Source organism: Dipteris shenzhenensis, chromosome 18 (genome assembly GCF_047967505.1).
Source record: "Dipteris shenzhenensis isolate YYH24624 ecotype China chromosome 18, Dip_SZ_1.0, whole genome shotgun sequence".
Lineage (NCBI taxonomy): Eukaryota > Viridiplantae > Streptophyta > Polypodiopsida > Gleicheniales > Dipteridaceae > Dipteris > Dipteris shenzhenensis.
Genome location: NC_141613.1, coordinates 18,140,687 through 18,167,581, shown reverse-complemented (window position 1 = coordinate 18,167,581; position 26,895 = coordinate 18,140,687). Strand labels below are relative to the sequence as shown.

At 45.7% G+C, this 26,895-nt stretch overlaps 1 protein-coding gene across 5 annotated transcripts in view; it reads right to left on the bottom strand.

Annotated features, from left to right (window-relative positions):
* LOC147890892 (RNA helicase, ATP-dependent, SK12/DOB1 protein) overlaps window positions 1-26,895 on the bottom strand; it is a 257,780-nt gene that overhangs the window by 184,021 nt on the left and 46,864 nt on the right. For all 5 annotated transcript variants that reach the window (XM_087389232.1, XM_087389233.1, XM_087389231.1 and 2 more), the window contains exons 8-12: window positions 26,053-26,160; window positions 25,509-25,610; window positions 24,778-24,978; window positions 23,244-23,354; window positions 2,316-2,383 (exon numbers count right to left, since the gene is read on the bottom strand). In XM_087389232.1, the coding sequence (XP_087245358.1) occupies window positions 2,316-2,383; window positions 23,244-23,354; window positions 24,778-24,978; window positions 25,509-25,610; window positions 26,053-26,160 (590 nt within the window). The remainder of the gene's footprint in view (window positions 1-2,315; window positions 2,384-23,243; window positions 23,355-24,777; window positions 24,979-25,508; window positions 25,611-26,052; window positions 26,161-26,895) is intronic.

The following is a 26,895-nucleotide window of genomic DNA, read 5'->3' as shown; positions in this document are numbered from 1 at the left end:
CTCCCTTCCGATACAGCATGGATGCCCCTCATCTCGAGTTGACTCGCCACGAGCTTAGCCAAGTCACGAGAGCAGACTTGCTGCAGCTTCATACGTATCGCACTTGGATTTATCCCACGCAGCTTCCGACGAAGATGGCCACATATCGTGACCACTTCCTTCGGATCTCAGAGGATGGGTTTGTCATTCCACCAGGCTATACAGGTATCCACATGTCCCGCTCACTAAGGATTGCCCTTGGCCAGCTTAGAGTCTCTTCGCATCAGCTCGAGATAGAGGCTGGTAGGATGCGACGCATGGAGGATGGACGGCGACCAGGCCGAGAGACCAGGATCTGCCCTTGTTGCACCATGGGAGAGGTGGAGTCAGAGGAGCACTTCATTTGCAGATGCCCGCTATATTATGAGCTCAGAGGTAGATTCCACTGTCTCTTCACGGATGGCTTTGGACCTCTCTCACGAGTGATGGACTATGAGGATCAGCATTGCCTAGCTCTTTATGTCAGGGAGGCCACTATGCTTCGACGAGACTACCTCAGAGACCATCAGCACAGACCGGAGCGTGATAGGAGCCCAGCCTGATAGACCTCAGGCACACGCTATACCAGAGGACAGAGACCAGGAGGAGCATGAGGAGGTCAGAGCTCACACAGGACACATGCCTCCACCCTGTGGATGTACATATGAGATGGTTTGTAGACGCCGCAGGATCTTGTTACATAGGGGACGTACTCGCCGCTTCATCTCCAGACGATCCAGGATGATGGCAGCTTTTCGGAGGAGACTTACTCATGGAGATCTCGCCCCACCAGCCGCTCACCTCACCTTTGCTCAGATTTGTACTCTCATAGCAGGAGGCAGAGTCGATGGACGGGATTTCCAGTATTATTTTGGTTCTCAGACTCCGTGACACCTGGACTTGTATCTTTGCATTGGCATATTGTACTCATCCCCCCATTTTGCACCCAGGGGCGGTTTTCTTGCATCTAGTTTACTTTGTATTTGGGCTCAGATTTGACATTATGTACTTTCACCTGCATTGTATTGCGTAGCACTTAGATGATATTCGACGATGCCTCTTCTTTGTGGCACGTTGATTTTGTGCTATCTTGTATGCAGAGTTCTTGATGTCCCATGGGCCCATTTTGGCCTTTAGTGGACAATAATACACTTTCTTTCTTTCTTTCTTTCTCTCTCAGCCACCTCCCCGCCACCGTCAGCTACCCCCTGCCTCCTTCCAGCCATCCCTGCCAGCCCTTCAGGCACCCCCACCAGCCCTGCCTCGGTCACAGCCCCTGCCCTACCAGGTTGTGCCACTCCCAGCTGCACCTGCACCATCTAACACAAGCCCTCGGGGCTAGTTCCATCTGCTCCACCTCCAATGGACTTGCATTAGGGTCCCCGTAACCTGCAAGGGCCCCTCCGACAGCACCAGGGCCGCCAGACAGCAGCGTGACCTGCAAAAGAATCCCCCGCAACAGGTACTAGGGCTCTCACGCCCCCCCACGATCTGTGGCATTGACAAAACATTAAATGAAATCAAGAAACAAGGAGGATGTATGCAAGAGGAATAGAGGAAGGAGAAAAGCAAGAAAGATGAATGGGAGAAGGAGAAAGAAACATGGGAAGCTGAAAAGACCAGCTTCAATGATAAAATGCAAGCCATGGGGAAACAATTACAGTAGCTGAGGGACATGCAAGGGACACCAGAAGGGACGTGCAAGGCAATGGAAGAGCTGAAATCTGAGAAGGAGAAGCTCAAGAAGGAGATGGCAGCCTTACAGACTTCCATACAAGGGAAGCATGGTCCTTAACCCCCACTCAACCGTTGCTTAGCTCAGGCCACTCCTCTACTAACCCTTACACTTAGCTGGGTTGAGACTCTGGCCGAGCTCAAGGATCAGGTCATCAATAGAGGTCAGAACAGGAAGGTGTCTTCAACAACATGATCAACATGGACTATCATCATCCTAAGGACCAGGGTCAGGTCTCAGACCTAAGCTGCAGAGAACATACTGTTTATTCTGAAGCTAGCTCATATGGAGCTAAGTTTCAAAGCCTAGGCTGAGTTGTTTGCCTGGTATATTTACTGCAAAAGCTCAGAAATCCACACAAAACATCAAAGCAACTGACTTCAAAAGAACTGCTTGAGTCTAGATTAACCAAAAGTAAGATAAGGAGACTGCCATGTAAACAAGATTCTATTCTTCCTACATTATCCATCAAGAATCAAGAGTCAAGGCATAGTCTCCTGAGATCAACGTTGCAGAAACAGAGCCAAACGTCCTGAAAGCAGTAGTGCAAAGCTTGTATTACCCAGTCACGTAAATCTTCTTCTTTTTTGTGCGACCTATCCAATCTGCAAACTCAAATGTGTTTGGTACCTGAAGTATGAACACAAAAGCATTAAAAAGATGCATCATTGAAACAGAGTTGCCTGCTTAGCTGAAGACAAAAAAACAACACCATCATTCTTTCTTTTCTTTGTTTTTTTTTTTTAAGTTAACCAAAACGCTGACGTGACAATCATGAATGCTCAGGTTAATAGCTCAGCATCACAATCTGCTACCAACTGTAGCCAGTTAAGGAAATAACCTACAAGGAACAACCTTGAGGATAGTGGTACTAGATCAAAACAGGATCCTAAGCGAGAGGATTAAATTGTCATTGGTATGCCAACTGAGAGTGAGTGTAACTTCCCCTACTCCCATCAAATCAAATAGTTATCAATGACAGTTATCAATAACCTCATGAGAAATTTACCAAAACTGTGAGATCACACACAATCACCCGAGCAGTGTCTCTTTTGATAGAGTCCCTGCCCATCTTGGGTAGCTCACTCCCTTAGGTCCTACTACACCTCCCGCAAAGACCTGCCCTCGCATACCATCAAGAGTAGTCTTGACCATACCAGAATGCTTTGGGGTCAATGATCTAGTTCCATCCTAAATGGCCCATCAAGAATGCTCTGACACTCCACTGAAACCAAGACCTTGTCATCCCCTGATCACTCTCCTCTCGCTGCTGACTCCATCTGGAATGACCCACCCAATCCCGTGCTGAAAACGATGGTCACAGTACCGATGAAAGGAAAAAACTCTCAGAGGGGCTCGTGTCCTAGAAACCTCGCAAAACCAACATGAAGGATATGTAGCTTGCCTTCAGGATGGCTGCATTGATCTCCTGCATCCTGCTATGCTCCCCTTCAGTGGCGAGTGATCCCAGCTGCTCCTCAGGCTTCTAGGGGAGCCAACTCCACACACGCCCCCCCCCCCCGGGATTTACCCAGACAACTGTCCCACTAAGCCCAGCCAATGTGCATAAGCTACAGCCTACCAAGCATTCGACCCTCTTGCTCTCAGACCTCCAAGTGCTAGATCGGGGGCTGACACTCAAATTCCTCTCTAGCCTGGGGCTGGCCCATATGAGGCTGCCTCATCAAGCATCATCAGCAGTTGCCCCTTCCCTGTGAAGATCCACCGGTGAGACTGTTCCCATTGTCCCCCGACACAAGGCGTGTTCCTTAGAAGCCCTTACAGAATCTTCCAAGGCTCCGGAGCCTGAAGCAAGGCCCCTATCCATGAGCTTCCCTAGCATGGTTCTACTTTGCATCTCTAGATCAATGATAACCAGGCTCTCCTCTGGGGTACAATCATTATCTTCCAAGCAACCTGGCCCCAATATTCCGTTTGCCATTCGAACCTGCCTATAGGACGCACCAAATGCCTAAGGTGCCCCATGCAACCCCTATGAAAGCACCAGCAAGAGACAATATACTAGGCCATAGCTTAAAAAGAACCTGGTCTAAGAGATTCTGGCCGAAATCCAATTAAGGAGCTTACACCAAACACTCTCTAGCACTAGGGCAATCTGCTACTCTATTGAGATGCCGAGTCCCAATTGTCTTGCAGTCTGTCCCCCAGCAAATACAATGGAAACTAAGGTCTGCCCCCAAAACTTGGAAAACCCTATTAAGAAACCAATTGACTTGTTCTAGTTGATCTTGGCACATGATGCCAAACAGTACACCTCCAAGAAAAGACGAACCTTCTCTAGACTCTCAGATGAACCCTCCATAAACAGGCTCTTTTCTACAAACCCAGTGCCCGAATGGAATTGCCGATTCCTGTCCGTCAATAGTTGGACAGACTCTCATTTTCAGTGCATGTTGTCCAGATGTGGACATACTTTTGCCAGTCAAAAACAGCAAGGTACAATTGGATTTGCATTGCTCTTTTGTCCTTCAGGAAAGCATCTTTGACATCTACGGATTGACACCATGGAGGGCCAAATGGGTGGATCCATCAAGGATTTCAAGGAGGCTTTCAAGAGTCTCCCTCAACGGATGCCTGTGCTACAGCAATCAGGGATTGGCAGCATTGAAAGGTTTGTGTCCACTCCTTGCCTCGGACCAGATTTAGCTTCTTTGGTATGTTTTGCCTTGATGCCAGTCTCCACTTTGTTCAACTCTCACTGACCTGGCCTTGACCGTTTTAAACTCTTCCAGATTCTTTTTCAGATCGGCATAGAGCGAGGAAAAGAGGAGCTTAAGAGGGTCATGCAAACTAAGGCCAAAGGAAAATGGGCAGTCTACAAAGATGGGAGAGTTATCATGGACAACTGGAAGCCTCCATCTCTTACTAGAAAGGGACATGAGGCCCCAATACTTTGACCTTTGTTCTGTGGAACACGGAGGCCTCTACTCGGCCCAATATAACTTTCATGACACCTTCCAGGGAGGGACATCATGGTGATGGTATACACAGAGACAATAGAGTCCTGAGTAAGGTATGCCCATTGTACATGTATATACTTGAATGTCCACACATAGGGCAAACACATGCATTGAGAGGGTATGGGATAGGGTGGAGTGGCAGTCTTGTTCCACTTATACCTACAGTCATACATCATGATACGAGAAAAAGATGAGAATACTACCTACAGATTTGCATCAGGAGACCTTCCACCACACATGTTTATTCATAGTATGCTACTTCCCTTCAAAGTCATCAAACTATGCCAGGGCCTCTAGCGGTAGAGCACAAATATTTCCTTTTTTCACACTTTATGAGGACATCAAGAGGTATGGACACTGGACAGCAAGGAAAGGTTATCCTGCTTGGGGCTCCCAATGCCAGGATGGGGGATTTGAATTTAAAATCTTGGACTTCCATGAACTTGCCAACCTACTTCCACAGAGACTCTGAAAGAGATTGTTCCCTGCACATATAAGGAGAAAGAAAGAAAGAAAGAAAGTTTATTAAAGTCTTCGGAAGACCGATGGGTCTATGAGACTGTGAAAAACCTGATACAATGAGCTGTGGTAGTGGAGCTACTAAACGAGCATTCACACCAATGCAAAATGCAAAAAATGCAAAATGGCAGTACTAAGTCCTAAGTACAACATAGTCATGTTAGTAGTCGACTATATATGTCTCTGCATATCATCAACATCATCATCATCATCATCAACCGCAAGACGTCAGGATGGATGAGGCAGTTGGTAATAGAGTGTTGTCGCCCCCTCAAAGGTGCAGTGCTGGCACGTCTCCTTGTCGTAGCTTTGCGTCTAGCCAGGGCCACTGTGACCCCCGTCAGTCGCGCTCCGACTCTAAACAAGGAGGATATGTCCCCCAGTGTGATCTGTGTGTCAAACCTCTGTCTGAGCTGTCGGGTCACCAGCACTGGGTCTGAGGTCATAGTCATGTCGAGGCCTCGTCCCGCGGGGGTCTACGTGGTCTGACTGAAAGAACTCCGTGATAGAGCTATGAGAGGGATCAGCCGAGGAAGAAGTCTGAACCTGGCTCCGTGCTCGGAGTATCCTCTCGCAGTGTCTAAGTGTCTCATGAATGAAACCTGCCAAACATCGCTGGTCTGGGTAGGAGAGGAAACGGGCCAAAATCCCATAGCTAGCTCTGAACAGGCAGTAGAAACGCCCTTGGATCTCATAGTAAACAGGACACCTAAAGATGAAATGCTCCTCTGTCTCAACCTCCTGCATTGCACACAATGTGCATATGCGCCTCTCCCTGGGTAGTTGCTCTACTCTGCCGCTCTCGATACGGAGTCGATACGGAGTCTGTGTGAGGAAACTGTAGGTTATCTCATGGGCTATCCATAGATGCAACTTATACCTTGGTATGAGCCTTGTAGGCCTAGTTATAGTCAGTTAGGACTATTGGTATAGTTAGTTTATGTACCATCTAGGTCAGTTAGGACACTTAGTCCAGTTAGGACAGTTAGCCCTTGGGTTTTGTTATGTTGGCTCTCCCTTGAGCCTCCACACTTCAGTTTTACAACAATCTATTACAGCATCTTGTTTTTCTCCATTGCGCTTCCATTTTTGAGCTTCCATTGCTTCCAACACCCAACAGTGGTATCACAGCAGGTCGGGAATCCATTCCCTCAGCCATTGACAGCTTTCCCAAGCTGTTTGGCAGCCTCCTGAGCCCTCATTCCTGCTGGTTTTGCTGGTTTCTACACACCCGAGAGTGTTTGAAGCCTCTCCAAGCACTTCTGTCGCAAAAACCCTGATCTTGACACGAGAAGACCGCATTTTGGAGCAACCACCACGAAGGGAGCTGCATTTGGAGGCGTTTGGAGCTGTTTTTTCTCAGTTTTTACCTCGCACGTGTGGCAGCTACCTGCTGTACCGAATCCCGTCCAGTTTGTACGGCTCATTTAATTCGCACCTATGACTGTACAGCCATCCGTATAGGCTGTACGGAGCTGCTGCGCCTGCATTTAATGCACCAAAAGACTGTTTCGACCAGCCTCGAAGTTTGTGCCTGCATTTTGGTTCTATTTCCTGCTGTACGGAACTGTCTAGGGGTGCGTACCAGCCAAATCGAAGCTTTTCCAGCACTTTGAAGCTGTTTCGTGAAGTGTCCCAATGTTCTCTTGCTGCCTCGAGCTGTGTGCCGGCGTTTGGAGCCACTTGGAGCGTGCTGAATTGATCCGGAGACTTCTCCTTGAGCCCTTCCCTCCTCATTTGGCATCCTTTTGCCTCGGGCTGCGAGTTCTCCTCCATTGGATCTCTCTCTCTCCATTTCTACGTGCTCTCCGTAGCCTCTCTGCCCCCCCTCCCGTAGCCTCTCCGCCCCTTCTCCCGTAGCCCCTCTTTCTCCACTCCCCCTCGCGTAGCCTCTCTGCCCCCCTCTCGTAGCCTCTCCGCTCCCTCCTTCGTAGCCTCTCTCTCTCCGCTCCCCCTCCCGTAGCCTCTCTCCACCCTGCCTCTACAACAACTCCCTCTCTGCCCTGCCCCGCTAGCCTCTCCACCCTGCCCCTCCGCCTCTCGTTAGGCTGCTAGCCTCTCCGCTCCCTCCCGATAGAGCGATTGTGATAGAAATAATCTCTCTCTCTCTCTCTCTCTCTCTCTCTCTCTCTCTCTCTCTCTCTCTCTCTCTCTCAGAAGAGCGATGAGAATGTGCTCTGATCCGATTTTTCAGTTGCCACACCGCCTGCTTTGTCTTATTCGCTCATAGCCTTGGCTAGCGTTGGGATTGTGGAGCAGTGGGGGCGATTCGTATGCCTTGCACAGCCAGGCCTTCACATCTTGAATCCACTCCGCAGACAATGGCTTGCCGGCACTCTTTCTGTGCGCGTTCAATATCTTGACGTGCGCGAAGTTGTGGGCAGTTCTCTGCCAGGCGTCACCAATTTCTTTCTACAATCTGGCATCTCCAGCCCTCAACAGGAGAATACTACGCAGTGGGCATTCCTCTCACTCCACTCCCATTCTGAAAACCAGTCAAATGGGAAGCTCTGGAACAGTGCCAAAAAATGGTAAAGCAACAATGAATGCAGCCTTGACAAAGACAATGCAGTCTCTGAATGCAGCAGCAGTACCACAATCCCCAACAACAGAGGTAATTCCTTTGGCATTAGATGAAATTGCAGTCCATCTCATTCCATCACAAGGAAGCATTTGGACATTTTTGGCTACTTTGCAAGCAACTATGGCCCAACAACAGCAGGAACTAAGCAACCTTGCTCTCGAGTGCCAAGAGCTTGAATACAAGAATGCAAACATTGAACAAAAGAATGCAAATCTTGCACAGACTGTGACTATGCAGCAAGCTAAAATAGATCAGCTACAACAGACACTAGAAGAATTCCAAGGGACACGATGCATGCAAGGATCTATCAAACAGCCCACTAGTTGGGCAGATGCAGTGAAAACTGGGAATACCACTGCCAGTGAAACTGTAATAGAGGTTTCTAAGAAGCATAGGCAAGCTGAGGGAGATCTGGACGAAAAAGAAATTCTTGACAGAGAAAGAAGGGCACAGAACATTGTACTAAAGGGTATACCCGAGCAAGAAGACGAGTCACCACTGTCCTTCGCAAGGAAAGTAACAGATTTTTTTACTGAACATTTTGCGATGCCAGATGTAACAGTTTTTGGGGCACACGGAGTTGGAAAAAAAAAGGAAGACAAAGATTACCATCGGTTTATCATTTGCACGATGTTGGATGCTAGGAAAAGAGCAATCATCCTGGACAGCAGTAGGATCTACCTAAGAGGGACCTCTTTTTTTGTCACTGAGGATAGGACACCTAAACAACAGGCAGAGAGACGCAATTTTTATGAAGCACGTACAAAGGAGCAAGAGGTAGAGGAAGCTAAGACTCTCTAGGGACACGCAGCCCATGGGACCCAAACAATGCTTAAAATAATGTTCTGGAACTGTAGGGGTTTCCCATGGCATAAAGGCTCTAGTCTCAATGATGTGTTAGATGATGCAGAGATAGTTTTTTTAGCAGAAACATGGGAAAGAGACGTGCAAAGATTACCAGCAGTTCAAGGATACATGGTACATTCACTATGGCAAACACGAGCAGGCACTCGTGGGCAAGGAGCGATTGCATGCATGTACAAGGAATGTTTACAAGACATTGTTAGTTTATGCAAGGATGATCCTTACAAAAGATACATATGGATAAAGATAGAGATGAAGCCAATGCCATTATACATTGTGGGATGCTACATCCCACGTCGGGAATCCCCATACTATCCACGATATGGTAAAGATGCCTCAGACCCATTTGGAGATCTATGCTCAGATGTGGCCCACTTCAGCTCCAAGAAATGAGTAATAATAATGGGAAACATGAATGCACACATTGGAAATGCCCAAATTCAGTCATTGATAGGACATGAATACAATAAAGAGGAAGAGATTGAAATAGACACTAGTTGGCATCCATGCTCTCAAGATAAGGAGACTAATGCACATGGGGAAGCACTTATGAGTCTGATCGATGGCCTTCAAATGATTGAGTTAAATGGAACATCCTTATTTCCACGTACAAAGGTCCCGACCTGTTTCCCAGCTAGTGGAGGACAAAGTGTAGTGGACTATGTTCTAGTTTCCACAAATACAATACATCTAGTAGCATGTTACAAGATAGGCTCAAAAATGCATGAATCGGATCATACCCCTCTCTACATCGAGATGCACATACCCCATTTGGCAGAAGTTAAAACAGCCACAACAGAAAACTGGTCCCTCCGCATGGACACAGACAAAAGGGAATATTATGAAGAGGCTGTAGATACATTGCTCAAGAACACATGCATGCTAGATTAGAATAGAATGAGGGAAGCATTATTCTCTACTGCACAAACAGTTTTGGGGCAGAGAAAAAATAAGAGAACATGTACAAAAGGGCTACCATGTAATCGGTGGTTCGATAAAGAATGTAAGAGCACCAAACTGAAGATAAAACATATGCCAAATGGGAGTGAACGTAGAGAAGCTGAAAGGCTCTTTCATGCCCTTAACCAGAGGAAGAGAAGGAAATGCTTGGTGGATAAAGAATGGGAAGATGCCATAGAGTTTGCAAAGAACCCGAAAGGCACTTGGAGGAAAACAAAGGGAAGAAAAAAGGATGTTCTGGGAGATTTTACAGCAGAGGAAATGCTTCAATATGTGAAGCAATTATACATGCACCCAAATGCCCCACCTATGGTTGTTGAGAGGTTCTTCTACAACGGTCTAGACATTTTCACTATAGATGCTGTAAATGAAGGTCTTAAAAAAATGGCCAATGAGAAAGCACCAAACACTCTACATTTTCATACTGAGATGATCAAGTGGACACAGGATTATAGAAGAGGGTGCTTAGCCCACTTGCTTAATGATGCAATTAAACATGGTTTCCCACCAGACTGGCAAGATAATTGGATAAAACCCATCTTTAAAGGGGGAGATCGCAGTCAGCTCACCAATTATAGGACTATCATGGTAGGATCCATTATGGCAAAGCTCTTCAGCACAATTATCGAAAATGAGCTGAGTCTATGGGCCGAGCTGAATAGAAAAAGAGCCATTGGACAGGCAGGCTTCAGGAAGAACCACAGTAAAGCTGATCATTTGATTACTTTGAGGGTACTAATGGAAGAAAGCAGGCTAAGAGGACAGCCCCTTTTTTGCTGCTTTATTGATTTTACAAAAGCATTTGACACTATCCCCAGGAACCATTTGTGGGAAAGATTGGTGCATTTAGAAGTGCCTGATCATCTGAATGTATGAGAAAGTAGCATGCCAACTAAAAGGGAATAATGGGCTGTCAGCCACATTTTATAGTAACATGGAAGTCAAACAAGGCTGCCCATTATCCCCAACATTGTTTGGTCTATGCATAGACAAGCTGGAAGAGTTAATTCATACGATGCTACAGGGAGAGCAGCCAACGAGTCCCCAAATATGTGGATATACCATTCTACTATTGCTTTATGCAGATGATGTGGTCTTCTTCTCTTACACAGCAGAGAATATGCAGCAGATGATGCACACCCTCCATAAATTTTGCATGGAGAGTGGTCTAACAGTTAATGTCAATAAGACCAAAATGATGGTAATAAAGACAATACAGCCAGCCAACATCCCAAGCATTATGTATGATAAGAAGGAAATCGAGAGGGTGCAAACTTTCAAATACTTGGGGATAGATGTACCATCTAACCATAGATGGGGAGATTGTGTTCAGAGGAGGATTGATGCAGGATGGGGTAAGTACTACCGCTTTCAAAATGACTGCAGAAACAATGACACCACGAGATGGGATATTAGGCATGTGCTATTTGATGCGTATGTCATTCAAACAGTGCTTTACGGTGTGGAGGTATGGGGAGGCAGCATTTCAGCATCAAAATGGAATGACATCGAGAAATTGCAGAAGTCATTTCTCAAAAGGCATTTAGGAATTAAGTCCACCACACCATACTCAATCATGCTTCTTGAAACTAGTTGCAGACCCATTGAGCTGAGAGCACTGGAAAGAGTCTTCAAATATATAAAGAGGATTCAAGATATGCAAGCACATAGGCTACCAAAGAGAGCATGGGAGGCAAGCAAGAGACCTCAAAAAACAAACAAGAGCAAGATGCTATCATCTGGATGGGGGTATGACATTAAAGGCTGGTTCCAAAGATGGGAAGTTGCTTCTTACCTAGATGCAATGCCAAGGGAAGAGGAGAAAAGGACATTTTCTACAGCCCTTTTAGAAGCACTACACAGTAAATGGCAATTCAGCGAAGAAAAGGACCAAATATGAATATTATTGTGAGAATATCAACCCCAACTATTGGACCACATACTCTCAGAAAGAGAACAAAGCATACAAATATATATGCACACCTATCTCTCTCAGGGCAAGAAGAAGCATCGCAATCATCCGAACTCGATCACACTCCCTAGAAGTGGAGAAAAAAGCATGGGAAGGAGTATCAAGGGAACAAAGACTCTGCCGGCTATGCAACTTAGATGAAGTGGAAAATGAGGCACATGTTCTTTTGACATGTCCGCGATATGAGCATCTAAGAGAAGATTTCAGCAATGTCACTCAGCATCACAACAGTTTGGAGAGCTTGCTTTCCCATCCTCACCTCGCAGCCTTGGGCAATTACATTACCAAGGTCCTTGCATACCGTGACCAATGTATTACACAGGTAGCAACATGCTAGCTGTCCACTCCACCCTTCTTCAAAGAAGGAGACTTTTTGTAACATTCCATTGGGTCCCATGGGTCGATTTCAGGCCCCCAGAGGACGATAATAATAGTTTCTTTCTTCTTTCTTTCTTTCTTTCTCCTCATCGTGGGAGCACTTCTTTTTCTGTAATTCTCATTTCTAGCCCTCATTTGCTCACTTTCAGAGCCTGTCACTGCTGTCCTTTGGGGCTACATCATTGGGTAAGCCGTTGTTGCATTGGCTTTTTCCAATTTCTGCTTCATTTGCATTTTGGAAAGGCCTCGTGTTGCCTTTGGGGATTTCTCTTGCAACAGGTACGCCTTGGGACAGCAGAGTCTTTTGCAGGCATAAGCTTTGAAGCTTGGGCAGATTTTTGGCACTTGATTCTGAGAGGTTTCCTTTCTCTCATTTGCTTTGCCAGTTGGTGCATTTGCATTGTATTTCAGCACCATGTTTGGTGGCAAAGATGATTTGTTTGGGCTGATTGGGGCCAATGACAAGCTTGATGGCACCAATTACCCCATATGGTCATACATGATGGGACATGTTTTGGTTGCCAAGAATCTATGGCATGTTGTTTTGGGTTTTGAGGCCAGGCCTAGACACACTATTACTGGTGCTACATCTACAGCCTCTGCTTCTTCAGGTGATGGGTCTTCAGGTGATGGTTCTACTGCTACAGCTAGGACTCATGCACCTCCTGCTCCAGGTGCTTTGCCTCCTTCACAGAAGCAAATTCAGTGGGATGGTCGTGATGCCAAAGCACATGCCTTGATTGCTCTTTCAGTGAAACGGGTTATTATCCCTCATATTCGGTCTTGCAAGACAGTTAAGCAAGCATGGGATCAGCTTGCATCTTTGTATCAGGTGCGGAATGAGACGAGGGTTGCCTATCTCCGCAGGCAGTTGAAAGATTTAAAGCTTGATGAGGGTGGTAGCATGGATGCCTATCTCACTAATGTGAAGGATTCGAAAGAGCAGTTGGCCAACATTGATGAGATTATGCTTGATTCTCAGCTGGTTTCTAATACCCTTGATGGGTTGCCTAATTCATATCAAGGCTTTGCTACTACATTGAGGTTGGTTGCAAGGGGTGATGCCAATCATTTTTCATTTGACCAGCTTGTTGCTCTTTTTCTCCAAGAGGAGCAAAGAAGTGTAATTCGCAATGCTACTATGCCTAGTGATCAAGCATTTGCTGCCCATCACAAACAAAAAGGTAAAGGCAAGGTTTCAGCCGGAAGTTGATCATTCACATGGTATCTCTTCTTCAGGGGATAACAAAAAGAAGAAGAGACATAATTATTGCAGGAAACCTGGGCATGATATTTCTGAATGCAGGAAGTGCATAGAATCTGAAAAGAAAAAGAAAGAGTCTAGTCTTGCAGTATCTAGTTCTTCTAGTGCAGAAGATCGACATGAGTCCGCTAATTTCGCACAAGACCACCATTGGGCTTTCTTGGTTACATGTCAATATAATCCTGATGTTCATGACGCTTGTATGATAGTTTCAAATGTTCATGATGCCTGGTTCTTTGATAGTAGTGCTAGCAAGCACATCACTTCCTGCAGAAAGTTATTCAGCTCATTGGAGCTTATAACTAAGAGGAGTAGTGTCACATGTGCCAATAATGCATCATATACCGTGAAAGGTATTGGGCAAGTTGCTCTTACTTCTGTCTCTAGTGGTATTGTCACTCTAGAGCATGTGCTTTATGTTCCAGGCATTCGTAAGAACCTCATTTCTATTTCAGCCATTGCTACATGTGACTTTCAGGTTATTTTTTATGGTGTGAGGTGTGCAGTGTGATGTTACACATGCCTTTACCCTGGTTTTGACTGGCACATTGTCTAGTGGTCTTTATAGACTTGATGCTTATGATAGATGTTCAGATGATGTTGTTGCACTTGCCGATGCACATGCCTTTGCTATTGATTCTACCATGGCAAATACTCATTTGTGGCATGAGAGGTTTGGACACCTCAATTTTGGAGCCTTGGTGAAGTTGTATAAGGATGATATGGTTGTGGATCTTCCCAAAATGCATATGCCTACCAAACATGTTTGTGAACCATGCTTACTTGGTAAGGTGCACCGTGCTACGTTTCCCAAGGATGGGAGAGTTAGTGCTTCACCCAAGCTTTATCTGGTTCATAGTGATGTTTGTGGACCCAAGAGGGTTGCAGCTCTTGGGGGATTGTACTATTTTGTTACTTTTATTGATGATTTCACCAGGTACACTTGGATTTTCGCATTGAAATCCAAATCTGATGTTTCTTTATGCTTCAAGCATTTGAAAGTGGGCTGCACATTGCTCACATTAATACAAACAGGGGGGGTGAATACATGTCGAAGGAGTTTGCTGTTTTTTTGGCTTTCCGTGGCATCAATCATCGATGCACGGTGCCTTATATTCCTCAATAGAATCCCAGTGGTTGAGCGCAAGAATAGATCAATGATGGAAATGGCTAGATGCATGTTGAAAGGCAAACATTTGCCTAATAAGTTGTGGTTGGATGTGGTCATGTGTGCAAACCGCATCTTGAATAGATGTCCTACAAAGGCATTGCAGACTATCACACCTTATGAGGCTTGGACGGGTCGTAAGCTTCGCATTTCCCACATGAGGACTTTTGGATGCTTAGCTTATGCTCATGTGCCTTCACAGAGACGCACTAAGTTGGATGATAAAGCTGTTGAATGCATTTTTCTTGGGTTAGTTCAGAGAGCAGGGGCTATAAGCTATATCAGCCCGCACGGGCAAGTGTTTTGTCAGTCGGGATGTTGTGTTTGATAAATCTTCCACTATGCCTTTGCTGGACTGTCAAAAACAGCCCGTTGTTGATTCCCCAAACATATTTGACAGCTTGATGCCTTTGTTTCCATCCAATGCTCGCGATGATGTTCCATCTGAGGCTGTACCTCCTCCATCTGTGGGTCATTTGCAGCCACATGTGCAGCCAAAACTTCAGCCTGATATGCCTATCATTGATCAGGATCATTTGCACAGGGCTCTTGACCAAGAAAGAGCAGAAATTCAAGAGCCTAAAATGGTACCCCATTGGCTCCTTGACACATTAAAAGACAACAAACAAGATACTCCTCTGCCAGCCCGTACGAGAGCAGCTGTCCGGAAAGAGCATGCTAGTTTTGTTGCTTATGCTTTGGTTGCTACCGCATGCAATGAAGAGCCTTTACGTCATCAAGATGCCTTTCAGAATGATTGTCGGATGAAGGCCATGCAAGCTGAATTGGATTCTATCCATCAAAATGTCACTTGCGAGTTGCGTGATTTGCCTCATGGCAAGAATGCCATTGGAACTAAGTGGGTTTACAAGATCAAATGGAAAGCTGATGGTTCAGTGGACCGTTACAAAGCCCGTCTTGTTGTCAAGGGCTATGCTCAACAGCCTGGCATTGACTTTGAGGAGACTTTTGCTCCCACTTCTAGGATCACTACCATTCGCATTGTTATTGCCTTTGCTGCCCACTTTCATTGGCAGATACATCAGCTTGATATTAAGACAGCTTTTCTTCATGGGCATTTGCAGGAAGAGATCTATGTTTCCCAACCTCCTAGCTTTGAGGTTGAAGGTTCTGAAAGCAAGGTATGCCGGTTGAAAAAGGCCCTCTATGGATTGAAGCAGGCACCTCGGACTTGGTATTCGAGAATTCATTCTCATTTGCTCACACTTGGCTTTCAGAACAGCCCTACAGAGGCTACCCTTTATATCCACAAGCGTGGGACAGATTTGCTGATTTTAGTCCTTTATGTGAATGACATGCTTGTGACTGGGACACATGCTCAGCAAATTGCAGATTTTAAAATTGATTTGCAGCATACATTTGCTATGTCTGATCTTGGTCTTCTGCACTACTATCTGGGCATCCAATCTGCTAGCAGTGAGGGGGGCATTTTGATGTCACAATCCAAGTACATTGGACATCTTTTGCAGCGTTTTCAAATTGAGGATTGCAAGCCAGTATCCACACCATTAGAGACTGGTTTTCACTTCTCTTCTGAGGATGGCAGTGGTACATGTGATGTCACTCTCTATCAACAGGCAGTTGGTTGTTTGATTTACCTATGCCATACGAGACCTCATCTACAGTATGCTATCTCACAGTTGTGCAGATATATGCACAGCCCATCAATGCACCATTGGCATGCCGTGAAGCGTGTTTTCAGATATCTTAAAGGCACTCAGCATTTAGGCCTTCTTTATGGGGCTGATACTTCACTTGTCATGCAATAGTGATTGGGCTGGTTGTTCTGACACTTGTGTGTCACATAGTGGCAACTGTTTTATGCTTGGTATTTCATGTGTTTCTTGGTTCAGCAAGAAGCAGAGTACAGTTGCTACTTCTAGCTATGAAGCTGAGTATAGAGCGACTTTTACAGCTACAGTGGAGTGTGTTTGGCTTCGGAAGCTACTTGCAGAACTTTGTGCATGTCAGACTACTACTACCGTCATCTTCACTGATAGTCAAAGTGCTTTGGCTGTTGCACGGAATCCAGTTTTCCATGCTTGCACAAAGCACAACGAGGTTTACTATCACTATGTCAGAGAGCAATTATCAGCAGTGATATTGAGTTGTCTTATGTTCCCACTGAAGACAACTTGGCAAATCTTTTTACGAAGGCTCTACCTTGACCTAAGTTTGAGGCTTTTCGGCAAGCTTTAAACTTAGTACCTCTTGTAACTTGATTTGTTGTACTCTATATAGTCATAGGTTGCTATATCCCTACGGGACAAACATGTGCAACCATGACACTAGATATTTAGGTATCCTGAGCCATGTCCAGGATACTTCAGCCCATACCATGGAGGGGGGTTTGTAGGCTATCTCATGGGCTATCCATAGATGCCACTTATACCTTGGTATGAGCCTTGTAGGCCTAGTTATAGTTAGTTAGGACTATTGGTACATTTAGTTCATGTACCATCTAGGTCAGTTAGGACACTTAGTCCAATTAGGACAATTAGCCCTAGGGTTTTATTATGTTGGCTCTCTCTTGAGCCTCCACACTTCAGTTTTGCAGCAATCTATTACAGCATTTCGTTTTTCTCCATTGTGCTTCCATTTTTGAGCTTTCATTGCTTCCAACACCCAACAGAAACCCGAAACTGCCCAATAGAAATCCTCAGTGAGTGGGGTAGGTGAATCTGTGTGTATCCTGGAGGGTCAATGAAACCCTCCGCTATGATATGTAAGAAATGATCTCTACAGAAGCCCAGCTTCACTAGAAAATCACTAGGGCCCATCCAGGTCCGGAATGTGTGTAGCTGTAGTAGATCCTCACGAATACCCTGGTTGACTCGTGTAATAGGAGGGGAGAAAACGGAGCATCCATACTGTACTGGAATGGAGCTAGCCTGTCCATGTGCAGCCCCAGCCCCCCAAACCATCTCTCTGTGTGTGCATACCAGCACCTCTGGTCTCCCCCTGCTGCAAGTGCCATAGAAGAGGATAGTGCTAGCCATGGTAGCCTGCTACGTCCAAAGGTGTAATCCCCATACTCCCTGACTCGGTATAGGAACGTGGTGACCTGAAATCCAACATCTAGCTATAACGGGGGTGACCCAAACTCTGTCCGAATGATCTGGTGAGGAACGGATGGCTTAGCACGGATCATCCGTGATAACATGAGAACCTGTAGCTGCTCCACCTTGGCCCACTCTGTATCAGAGAAGTATGGCCCCCAGCATGGACTGCCATACATCCCGGCTGAGCAAACCAAGGAGTCAAAAAGCAACCCTTTGGTCCGTGGATCCTAAAAGTGAGAGTGGAAGTACTGCCTCTCTAGTCTACCCAATGAAGCATATCCTCTGCCCAAGTATGCCTTCATCGCAGGTCTCATAGTGAAGCTGGGTCCAAAAAAGACGACCCTAAATACGTGTATGATGCAACTACCTCAACAGGTGACCCATCAAATGCGAACTACTCCTGGCGCATAACGGCTCGAGATGTATTGAAGATCATAACCTTGGTTTTACCCAAGTTGAACTTCAAATCATGAGACTCACAAAAGGATTGTAGTGCGTCAAGGTGTCTCTTGAGCCCCTCTGCCGAGGAAGACAAGAGAGCCACATCATCTGCGTAAAGCAATATCCGGATCAGCGTGCCCGCAAGACAGCAACCTACCCCCCATGTGTCTGCATCATTGTCTCAAGCTCGTCAATGTAGAGGTCAAACAAGGTAGGTGATAATGGGCACCCTTGTTTGACCCCGATAGTGCTCATGATCTCGTCAGTCCACCCAGATCCTACCCAGACTCTACCTGAAACAAACTCGCTCATAGAGTGCCATGACAGCCCAAATGATATCCTCATCGTAACCCAAATCTTGTAGGCGCTGTATGAGACGGGCTCTCGGAACCGTGTCAAATGCCTTGCGAAAATCCACAAAGCAAGAGTAAAATCTTTGCTTCCGTGCCCTCGCCTCCTCGATGATACATCCGAGTGTGAGAATGTGGTCCATGGTCCCATGATCACGTCTGAATCCGGCTTGTCCTGCAGCTCAAGGTCCTCGACACTCCGCAAATCTGCTGACCTCCGAATCAAGTACTGATGCATAAATCTTGGACATGACATGTCCAATCATAATGGTCCTGTAGTTCTCCAAGCTCATGGGATTCCCTGCCTTGCGAATGGGTGAGATAGTGTTGATGGTCCAGGTGCGTGGAAACCCCAAACAAACAGCTTCATTAAATAGCTTTGCTAAGATCGAGGCTAGGAGGTTAATCCCATATGCAATGAACTCAGTGCATAGTCCCTCATGATCCTTCGCTCAGCCATTATGAAGTTTCATTACGGTATCCTTTATCATAGAGTGTGCATGCATAATCAAACCGCACCTGAGTGTCAGTGAGTGGTGAGGGGGACTGCTCCTCTAGAAATCTCCGCCAAAAGTCCTTAGAGTTGTTACTGAACAGGATGTTCAGTAGCTCCTCCTCATTCCGGCAAGCAAAGTCTAGTTTCTTTCTACATACCAGTCGACGGCACTCGCGTAGCCTCTCTGGTTCGCTCGGAAGATTGTTTTTGGTTTCGAATATGAGCTGACGGCGTAAAGCCTTACACTCATCATCGTACCAGCTATTACAGGGTACGGTCCCAAGGGGTGGTGGGCGGGTGAAGCGGATGGTGTGGGGGAAAGCGTGGAGAGCAGCCTCGTGTAGTAAGCGGGTGACTACGGCAACATGGTCCTCTAAAAGGGGTATAAAGTCAATGTAGGCGAGAAGTAAGAATAGACGAGTAAGTAGGTGAGTGATCGCGATCAAAGCGTATATCATGGTAGATGGAGTAAGAGCTAAGCGGGGTGGAGAGTGCTGCGCGACGGGAAGTAGAAATGCTAAAGAAAAGATAGGTATGATCAGCCCCTGGAGGGAGAGGTGCTACGGTAAAGTCAGTGTGCGAGATGTGAAGGCAGGGGATCCCATGATGTAGTCCACAACACTGGAGCCTCCCCCATGTGAGAAGCACGTGAAACCACCTGATGTGGGCCATCTGTCAAGACCATTATAAATAACGAGATCATGTATCTTGCCGAGGTCTAATAGGACCTACCCATAGGATGTGAAAGGCCCTCGTCTGTAAGCCGAAACCTGTAGCATACCTGCCTCAGGCTCAATGTCTGGCAGTAGAGTAGAATCATCCCTGGAGTTGAGGAGTGTTGCCTGACGAGCGCCTGTCCTTGCATTGAAGTCCCCAACTAGGAGGACTTCTCCGTGGCTAGAGAAGTCAACAATGGACTGATAAAAAGCAGCAAATGGGAATGTCTCATCCTCACCTCGAATGTCTCTGGCAAAGTGGGAGGTCTCAAGGGGAAAGTAGGAAACGGAAATAAACAGATCGTGACTGTCCATGTGTCGAATCCGGATCCAGAGGAACCTAGAATGTGTATCTCTCTGCTCTACTGAGATGGCCCCCAAAAGTGATGATCTGTAAAGGACTGCGACTCCTCCTGACCCTCAAATCCCTCCTGTATCCCTCGTCTCATCTTTGTGGGCAGACTCCCATGTATACCCACTGACTACTGGTAGTGGGCGCTCTGGACTCTGATGTGTCTCTGTATAAAAGACTGTGTCGTGACCTGTGTAGGATTCCGAGAAATTCCCTGAATCCGACCATTAGGTACCATTACAGTTTCAGATGGTGCAAGATAGGGTCTCAGATATCTGAGTCTCATAGACCCCGCCCCCCTATGTGGGAGAGGAGGTGGGTGTCCGACGGGGACCTATATGGAGTCGTCCATCTCGTACTATTGCCCACTTCCCCTCCTTGCGGGCCTGATCCCGCTGCTGCAACAGGAAGCGCCTCTCCTCAACCTATAGTGGAGTGAGGTCCTCATCCATAGAGATCGTTGGCTAGTCTTGTAAGGCTGACCTACGACATAAAGCCGAGAGTCGTTCCTGAGCGTCATGGAACCATATGATAAGGGGCTGCTCTTGGTTGGGGTCCCTCCCGACCTGCCATGCTCTCTCAATCCTGTGCTCAATCGCCTCTAGAGTAGTGGCCACGAAGGCCGTCGCATCTACCATCAGTGTAGCCTCAGTGCGTGGGATCCCCCATACTCTGATGTTGAGAGCCTTACTGGCTCTCTGCTGCTGCTCCAAGAGGGTAGCCGAAACGGTTACTCTTGTAGGTTCCCGTTTGGCTACGTCGACCCATCTGGATGTCTCCTCAATGGCAGATTGCATGCTCGCAATCTGTGCCTCCACCACTGGGGTGCTCCCTGGGACTGTGCGTATGGCAATGACCTCTTGTCGGAGCTGTGAGATCTCCTGTTTGAGTCCCTGAATAAGATCACCCTGGTCTCGAATAGCATGAGACCGCTCATGTATGAGACGCGCATGCCCCTGGGTGAAGCGTGTCTGCTCCTGTGCAAAGCATGACAGCTCCATCTCGCGCTCTCGAATGCTATGTACCTCCATCAGCAAGGTCTCCCAAGCCTCTGATGAGTCAGCTCGTCCGTGTCCCAGTGGAAACTCAAAGGACTGTGGCATGAAAGTTTGGGGATGAAACTGGAGGCTGGGTGATGACTGGGTGAGATGGGTGCAATATGGAGATGATAGTGGCCTGGGGGAGGCGATCCCAGTAGGGTGTGGGAACGTGGGTTGACTGAGAGGAAGAGGGGAGAAAAAGGTCGAGTAGTGCGGAACATTGTATGACCCCTCCAAAGTAGGTGTCATAGTCGGAGAGGGAACTGTTAGAAGAGAGAGATGGAAGAGATGGTGCTAGTGACAACCCCTCTATCCTAGGGGAGGGTGAAGCCATCGATATCATGGGTAGGGGTATATCAGTGCCAGTGGCTGTAGCTGCGGATGTAGAGGCTATAGATGGAAGTGGAGCTGAAACTGAGGTTGATGCTGACGCTGAAGCTGAAGCTGAGGATGAGGCTGAGGCTGGCGCTGAAGCTGAGGATAAGGATGTAGCTGAGACAGAAGCTGAGACTGAGGCTGACGCTGAAGCTGAAACTGAGGCTGACGCTGAAGCTGAAACCGAGGCTGAGGTGGACCCCGCCTTCGCTTTGCTGTCAACTCTGAGTCCACTGCGGTTGTAGCGTGTGTTCACATCTTCGAGTTTCAGGTGTGTTTGTTTCTTGTTTTTGTTGTCGTCTTTCTTGGCAACTTTATCCATATCTTTGCCACCTTTCCCATTTTTCCTAGCTGGTCCCGTGTTCGATGTAGATCTTAGTGCAGGAGCGGGAGCGGCGGGAGCGGGAGCGGGAGCATGAGCCCCCCCCCATGACGGGAGACACACCCAGTCCGGGGGGCAGAAATAGCGGGGCTGTGAGGCGGAGGGTGGAAGAGGATGGATGGATGAGGGTGGAGAGCAGAGTGGCAAGGGAGGGCTGACAGGGGAGCTGCAAGGCGGGGGGAGGAGAGCTGTGAAGGCGGGCTGCAAGAGAGGAGGCGGAGCAGCAAGGGGGGGAGGCGAAGCAGCAGGAGGGGAGGCAGTGCTGCAGGGCGGCAGTGAGCGAGCGGGGCTGGAGCGGAGAGCAGCGCCGGAGGGGGAGCTGCGCAGGCAGAGAAGGGCGGAGCGGCAAGGGCGGACGGGCTGGAGCGTAGAGCAGCGCCGGAGGGGGAGCTGCACGGGCAGAGAAGGGCAGAGAGCAATTCAATGCCAGGCCACGAGATTTGCATGTAGAGATCCTAGACTTCCAGGAAGATGCCATCCTACTTCCACAGATGGTCTAACAGAGATGGTTCCCTGCCATCTGAGAATACACATGCCCAGGCTCATGTCACACAGTATAGACAGAACTTGAAGTGTGCAGCCAATGAGATGATGTTGGTTTACAGAAATGGCCAGGATCCAAGTATTACACCTACAGCCGTCATGCGGTGGTGGGTGTCGTGGATTATCTCAAAAAATATCTTGCTTTTGCATACATATCTCTAACCTCACAATCCACCTGCTCATGCTAGCAGCTGGCAACTCACATACATCATTCAGTCTTGCCTACGATTGGCCTCATTCTAGAGTACATAGACAATCAGCCCAACCTAGATGCCAAAGCTGATCTCCTCACTAACTGTATCCACCTAGCCACACATCATTCTTTCGCCTGCACAGTCAGGTCTACAGGAAAGAAAATGATGAGCTTGATTGTGACTATTGTGATGATGTGGCGAGCTCATATGGGATCATGAGTCCACCATACACATATCAGACAAAAAATCCCAACAAGTACAACTGAATGCATGCCAGCTAGCCAAATTCTAAATACATAAATGGTTATATATCTAGATGAATCCAGGAACATGCCCAAACTCATCCTCTAAAACAAAACACATAGTACTCATCCTCTAAAACACAACACATAGTGCAGTTCCAATCTCATGATAGCCACTCATAAGGTTGAAAACCATAAACTCCATCATGCATAGCAGGGACTGACATCCCCACTTACGTCATCAGCGCCCAACAGTGGGTGTAGACATAGTATAAACATATGCTCTCACAAATACAAATCCACAAACCAAGACATACTAGAGCATCCATTGATGCAAAGGTCTTCGCACTGAGTTTCTGTAGGCACTTTGGAGCTGAAGGGCAGACTCAGCCGTAGTAAAGGCTAATCAAGAAGCAGTCCACATTCTCTTCATTCAAGCTACAACAGTTGCCTATTAAAAGTATCTAGAGAGAAACAATCATTATGCTTTTCGAGAAAAAAATATTGTTGACCAAACACTAGCATATGTGTACTGAATCAAGGAACATAGAACAGAAAAATAGAAGGGGATGGGTATGATTATCACAGTGGCTGATAAAAGGACCATATTCACATGATCCGGTAGCATGATGATGACCTCCTCCCAGACCACACCTCTTTCGACATCGTTTACATAGTGTACCTCATCAAATATCACCTGTCAAAAACCAAGATGATGATAGGTCGATAAGACATCAGATTTGAAACTACATTTAAAACATACACAACTCTGTGACTGAGTGCAAGAAATTATGCAGACTGCTACAGCACGAAAAATTAAGTTGAACGTCTTAACATGTTATCTAATTTTTAGACCCCAAATAAAAAGCATGAGCTCACAGCAGTAACAAACATTAGTGTACTGTGTCCTCAATACATAGTTGAGGACATCAACTTTGTGGCCCTCTCAGTGTCAACAAATTTACATCTGCAAAGGCACAGCTAAGTCCTATTTCGTTTTCCTATAATTAGCCCTCTATTTGAATGCAGCTAATTCCAAATAGCATAACACTTACGATCTTGGTCACAAAGATTGGTTTTAGGTTCCAAACCAGTTTCCAGATCATCAAATATGATTTTTAAGTGCAAGCACTCATCCCACTTCGTTCTCAGCTGTTTTAGATAGTTCATACATCACCGCCAGAAGTTGATGGTTAACTCTGAAAGCATCCGTTAAGGAAAAATACAACAGAAACATGATCACCGTGTTTCTTAAAGGTCATACATTAAAGAGCAGAGTTTTGTTGAGTAAAGTCTAGGTTAGTGCGCCAATCAATGATGCATTCCTTACAGTAAACACATCGTACCAGCAAGTCTGAACTTACCAACACCTGCAAAGTCACCTAGTTAACGGAGCTCACCGGTTGCTAAGGTAGTACAGCATAGAGAAAGCATGGCAGCTGGGCATATATTGCTAGCTAGAAAACAAAAACAAAGAGCCATACTCCAGTAGATTTTAGGATATCTGCTCCCTAAGCCACAATTGTAAGGAAGCATTTCTAGAGATATTGCTTTAAACAATAGATTCAAGATCCCCTTAAGCTCCACTTGGTTTCCTTGGGAATAACACGGACCTTGTTTCTTGACTAGAGATATGAATATAAGGTTGCATGGTAGTCTGCATACTCGCTTTACTGTTCATATTAAAAATCACATGATATTTCAAACCACTCTCTCAGCAGAAACAGGTCTTCTTTAGTATTATTTTATTTGACCTTCAGTCCTAGATATTGTTAAACTTCAGTCCGATTCCTCTTTAAGTCCACAAAAACAAAGAAAATAATTTGTCACATAAAACTCGGCTACTAGAGGGAAGAAAACAACAAAGTACCCATTCAATGTCGCGTAATTTGTTTCTTGACTAGAGATATGAATATAAAGTTGCATGGTAGTCTGCATACTCGCTTTACTGTTCATATTAAAAATCACATGATATTTCAAACCACTCTCTCAGCAGAAACAGGTCTTCTTTAGTATTATTTTATTTGACCTTCACTCCTAGATATTGTTAAACTTCAGTCCGATTCCTCTTTAAGTCCACAAAAACAAAGAAAATAATTTGTCACATAAAAACAAAGTACCCATTCAATGTCGCGTATAATGTCTGCTCCTTTATACAACATAGAGCGCAGAATTTCCGTTGTCATAATTAGGCAAGATGCTTCCGGCTTCAAGCTAACATCACCTGTGATAATCCCAACATCAAACCTATCTGAAAAGTCACGATATTTTTGATTGCTGATGGTTTTGATTGGAGATGTATATACAGCCCTCGTGCAATGCTGCAAATAATGAGACAAATGAGAACGTGATTAAACATCTTACAGAAGAGTAAATCTCACTCTTCAAATATAAACATTTTTATAAGACCCATTGACAAAATGGCTCACCTAGAAACCTAAAAACAAGCAGTAGTAAATTTAAATGAAAACTACACGTAGAGGAGTTGCAGAATTCTCCCAGCAGTTCACAAGAGACTGGAGATCAGTTAAGAAACAAAAATAATATTACCAGAGGCAAAGTATGATCATTTGGACAATGCTTGCATTTAATAGTTAACAGATTTACTGAACGGACCCAATTGCAAGCTTCTAAGATGGGCAATAAGATAACATCACAAAAAGGAGGATGGACAACATAATTATTAAAAGGGGAATACCAGGCTCAATAAGCCAAGACTTAGTCTTTTAACCCCCTGCCCCTGCCCTGCGCCGGGCCAGAAAAAGGAGAACAGAAAATACAACTATGAAAAACAACATTGAGCAAGACAACCATACGCATACACAAAAAAGGACATGGTGCAATAACCTGCCTTGGTTGCTAAAGCAAATGCATATTCTGCCACCACCGTCTTTCCTGCTGATGTGTGTGCGGCAACAAAGACAGACTCGCCTCTTTCAAGATGATATATAGCCTGTGTCAGTCCAAAAGATTTGAAATTAGCTCAGAAGTTTCTCTTGAATCTAAATAACATCCTGTCCAATACGAGAAAACATGATATTAAGGGAACATTCAGCGTCCTATAGTGTTTCCTATCCTAAACTGCATTTGCCAGATAGGGATCGTTTAGAAGACAACACATACAAAATCTTGATAGGATCCTTTTACACCAGATAATACTAATTCTATTTTTTCCATCTCCTAAAATACAAAGAAAATGCCTGCAGACCACACTTTCACGTTTCAAGCACTCTTCATCACCAGCCGGTGATGAAAGACTTTGACAAAATATCATCCCATTAAAAAAATCTTGCACACATAATTAACAATCTTGTTTTGTCATCTTTGTCACACTGAATCTCACGTTACAACATAAAATGGGAAAACCTAACATTCAAACCATGGCATGAGACTACCTCCTTTTGAAAATTGTCCAGCTCAAATGGAAAAGACATAGCCATGTCTGGAACAAATTCAGTAAAGTGCTCTACAACACCAGGATTTCCCCCCTTTACAGCCCAGACCTGCAGTGCAAACATTAAGGATCAGACAAACAAGTTCACTTGCTTATGGAAATTCAGACTGTAAGTTTAATTGCACCATCTCCGATGTCTCTTGGGCATGGGGCACTGCCACAAGCAATGAGAAACCTCTTCCCTTATGAGATTTACCTTTGACTTTTTGTGGCCACTTTGTGCAAAGTTCTGCTTTTAAAGCTCATCAATATAATAGCTGGTAGCTTGATCTATTTGATAATCATAAGACCATACATATCTTACTCGGTGTTTTCAGTCAATTCATACACAATCCCAAAAAGACTAATCGGTGTTCTCAGGCCATACATATCTTACTCGGTGTTCTCAATTCATGCAGAATCCCAAAAAGACTAATCGCCCTTGGAGCTAAAAGAGTCCTTGCATACTTGAAAGTACAAGCAATTCTCAGTTAGTACACAGCTTTCAACTTTCATGGTTATATCAATGTTAATGTGAAGAAGTGTAAATGATAAAAGATCCACTAGTGGTTATTACTTTCATCTTATCCTCAATGTTGAAGGCGTATGCCTCTTCCACGGGGACGAGCATTTTTCGAGCGAAATCTTCCAAGCGTCCGAGCTAAGGAAAAAAAAAAAGTTTCCAACTATGCAAAAATATGGCAAAAATGGATCAGAAGAAAGCATAGTTTCACTTAGAAATATGCAAAGTATTATGGCAATGCATATTTTATACACAAATCTTTACGTGAATCTTTAGGAATGG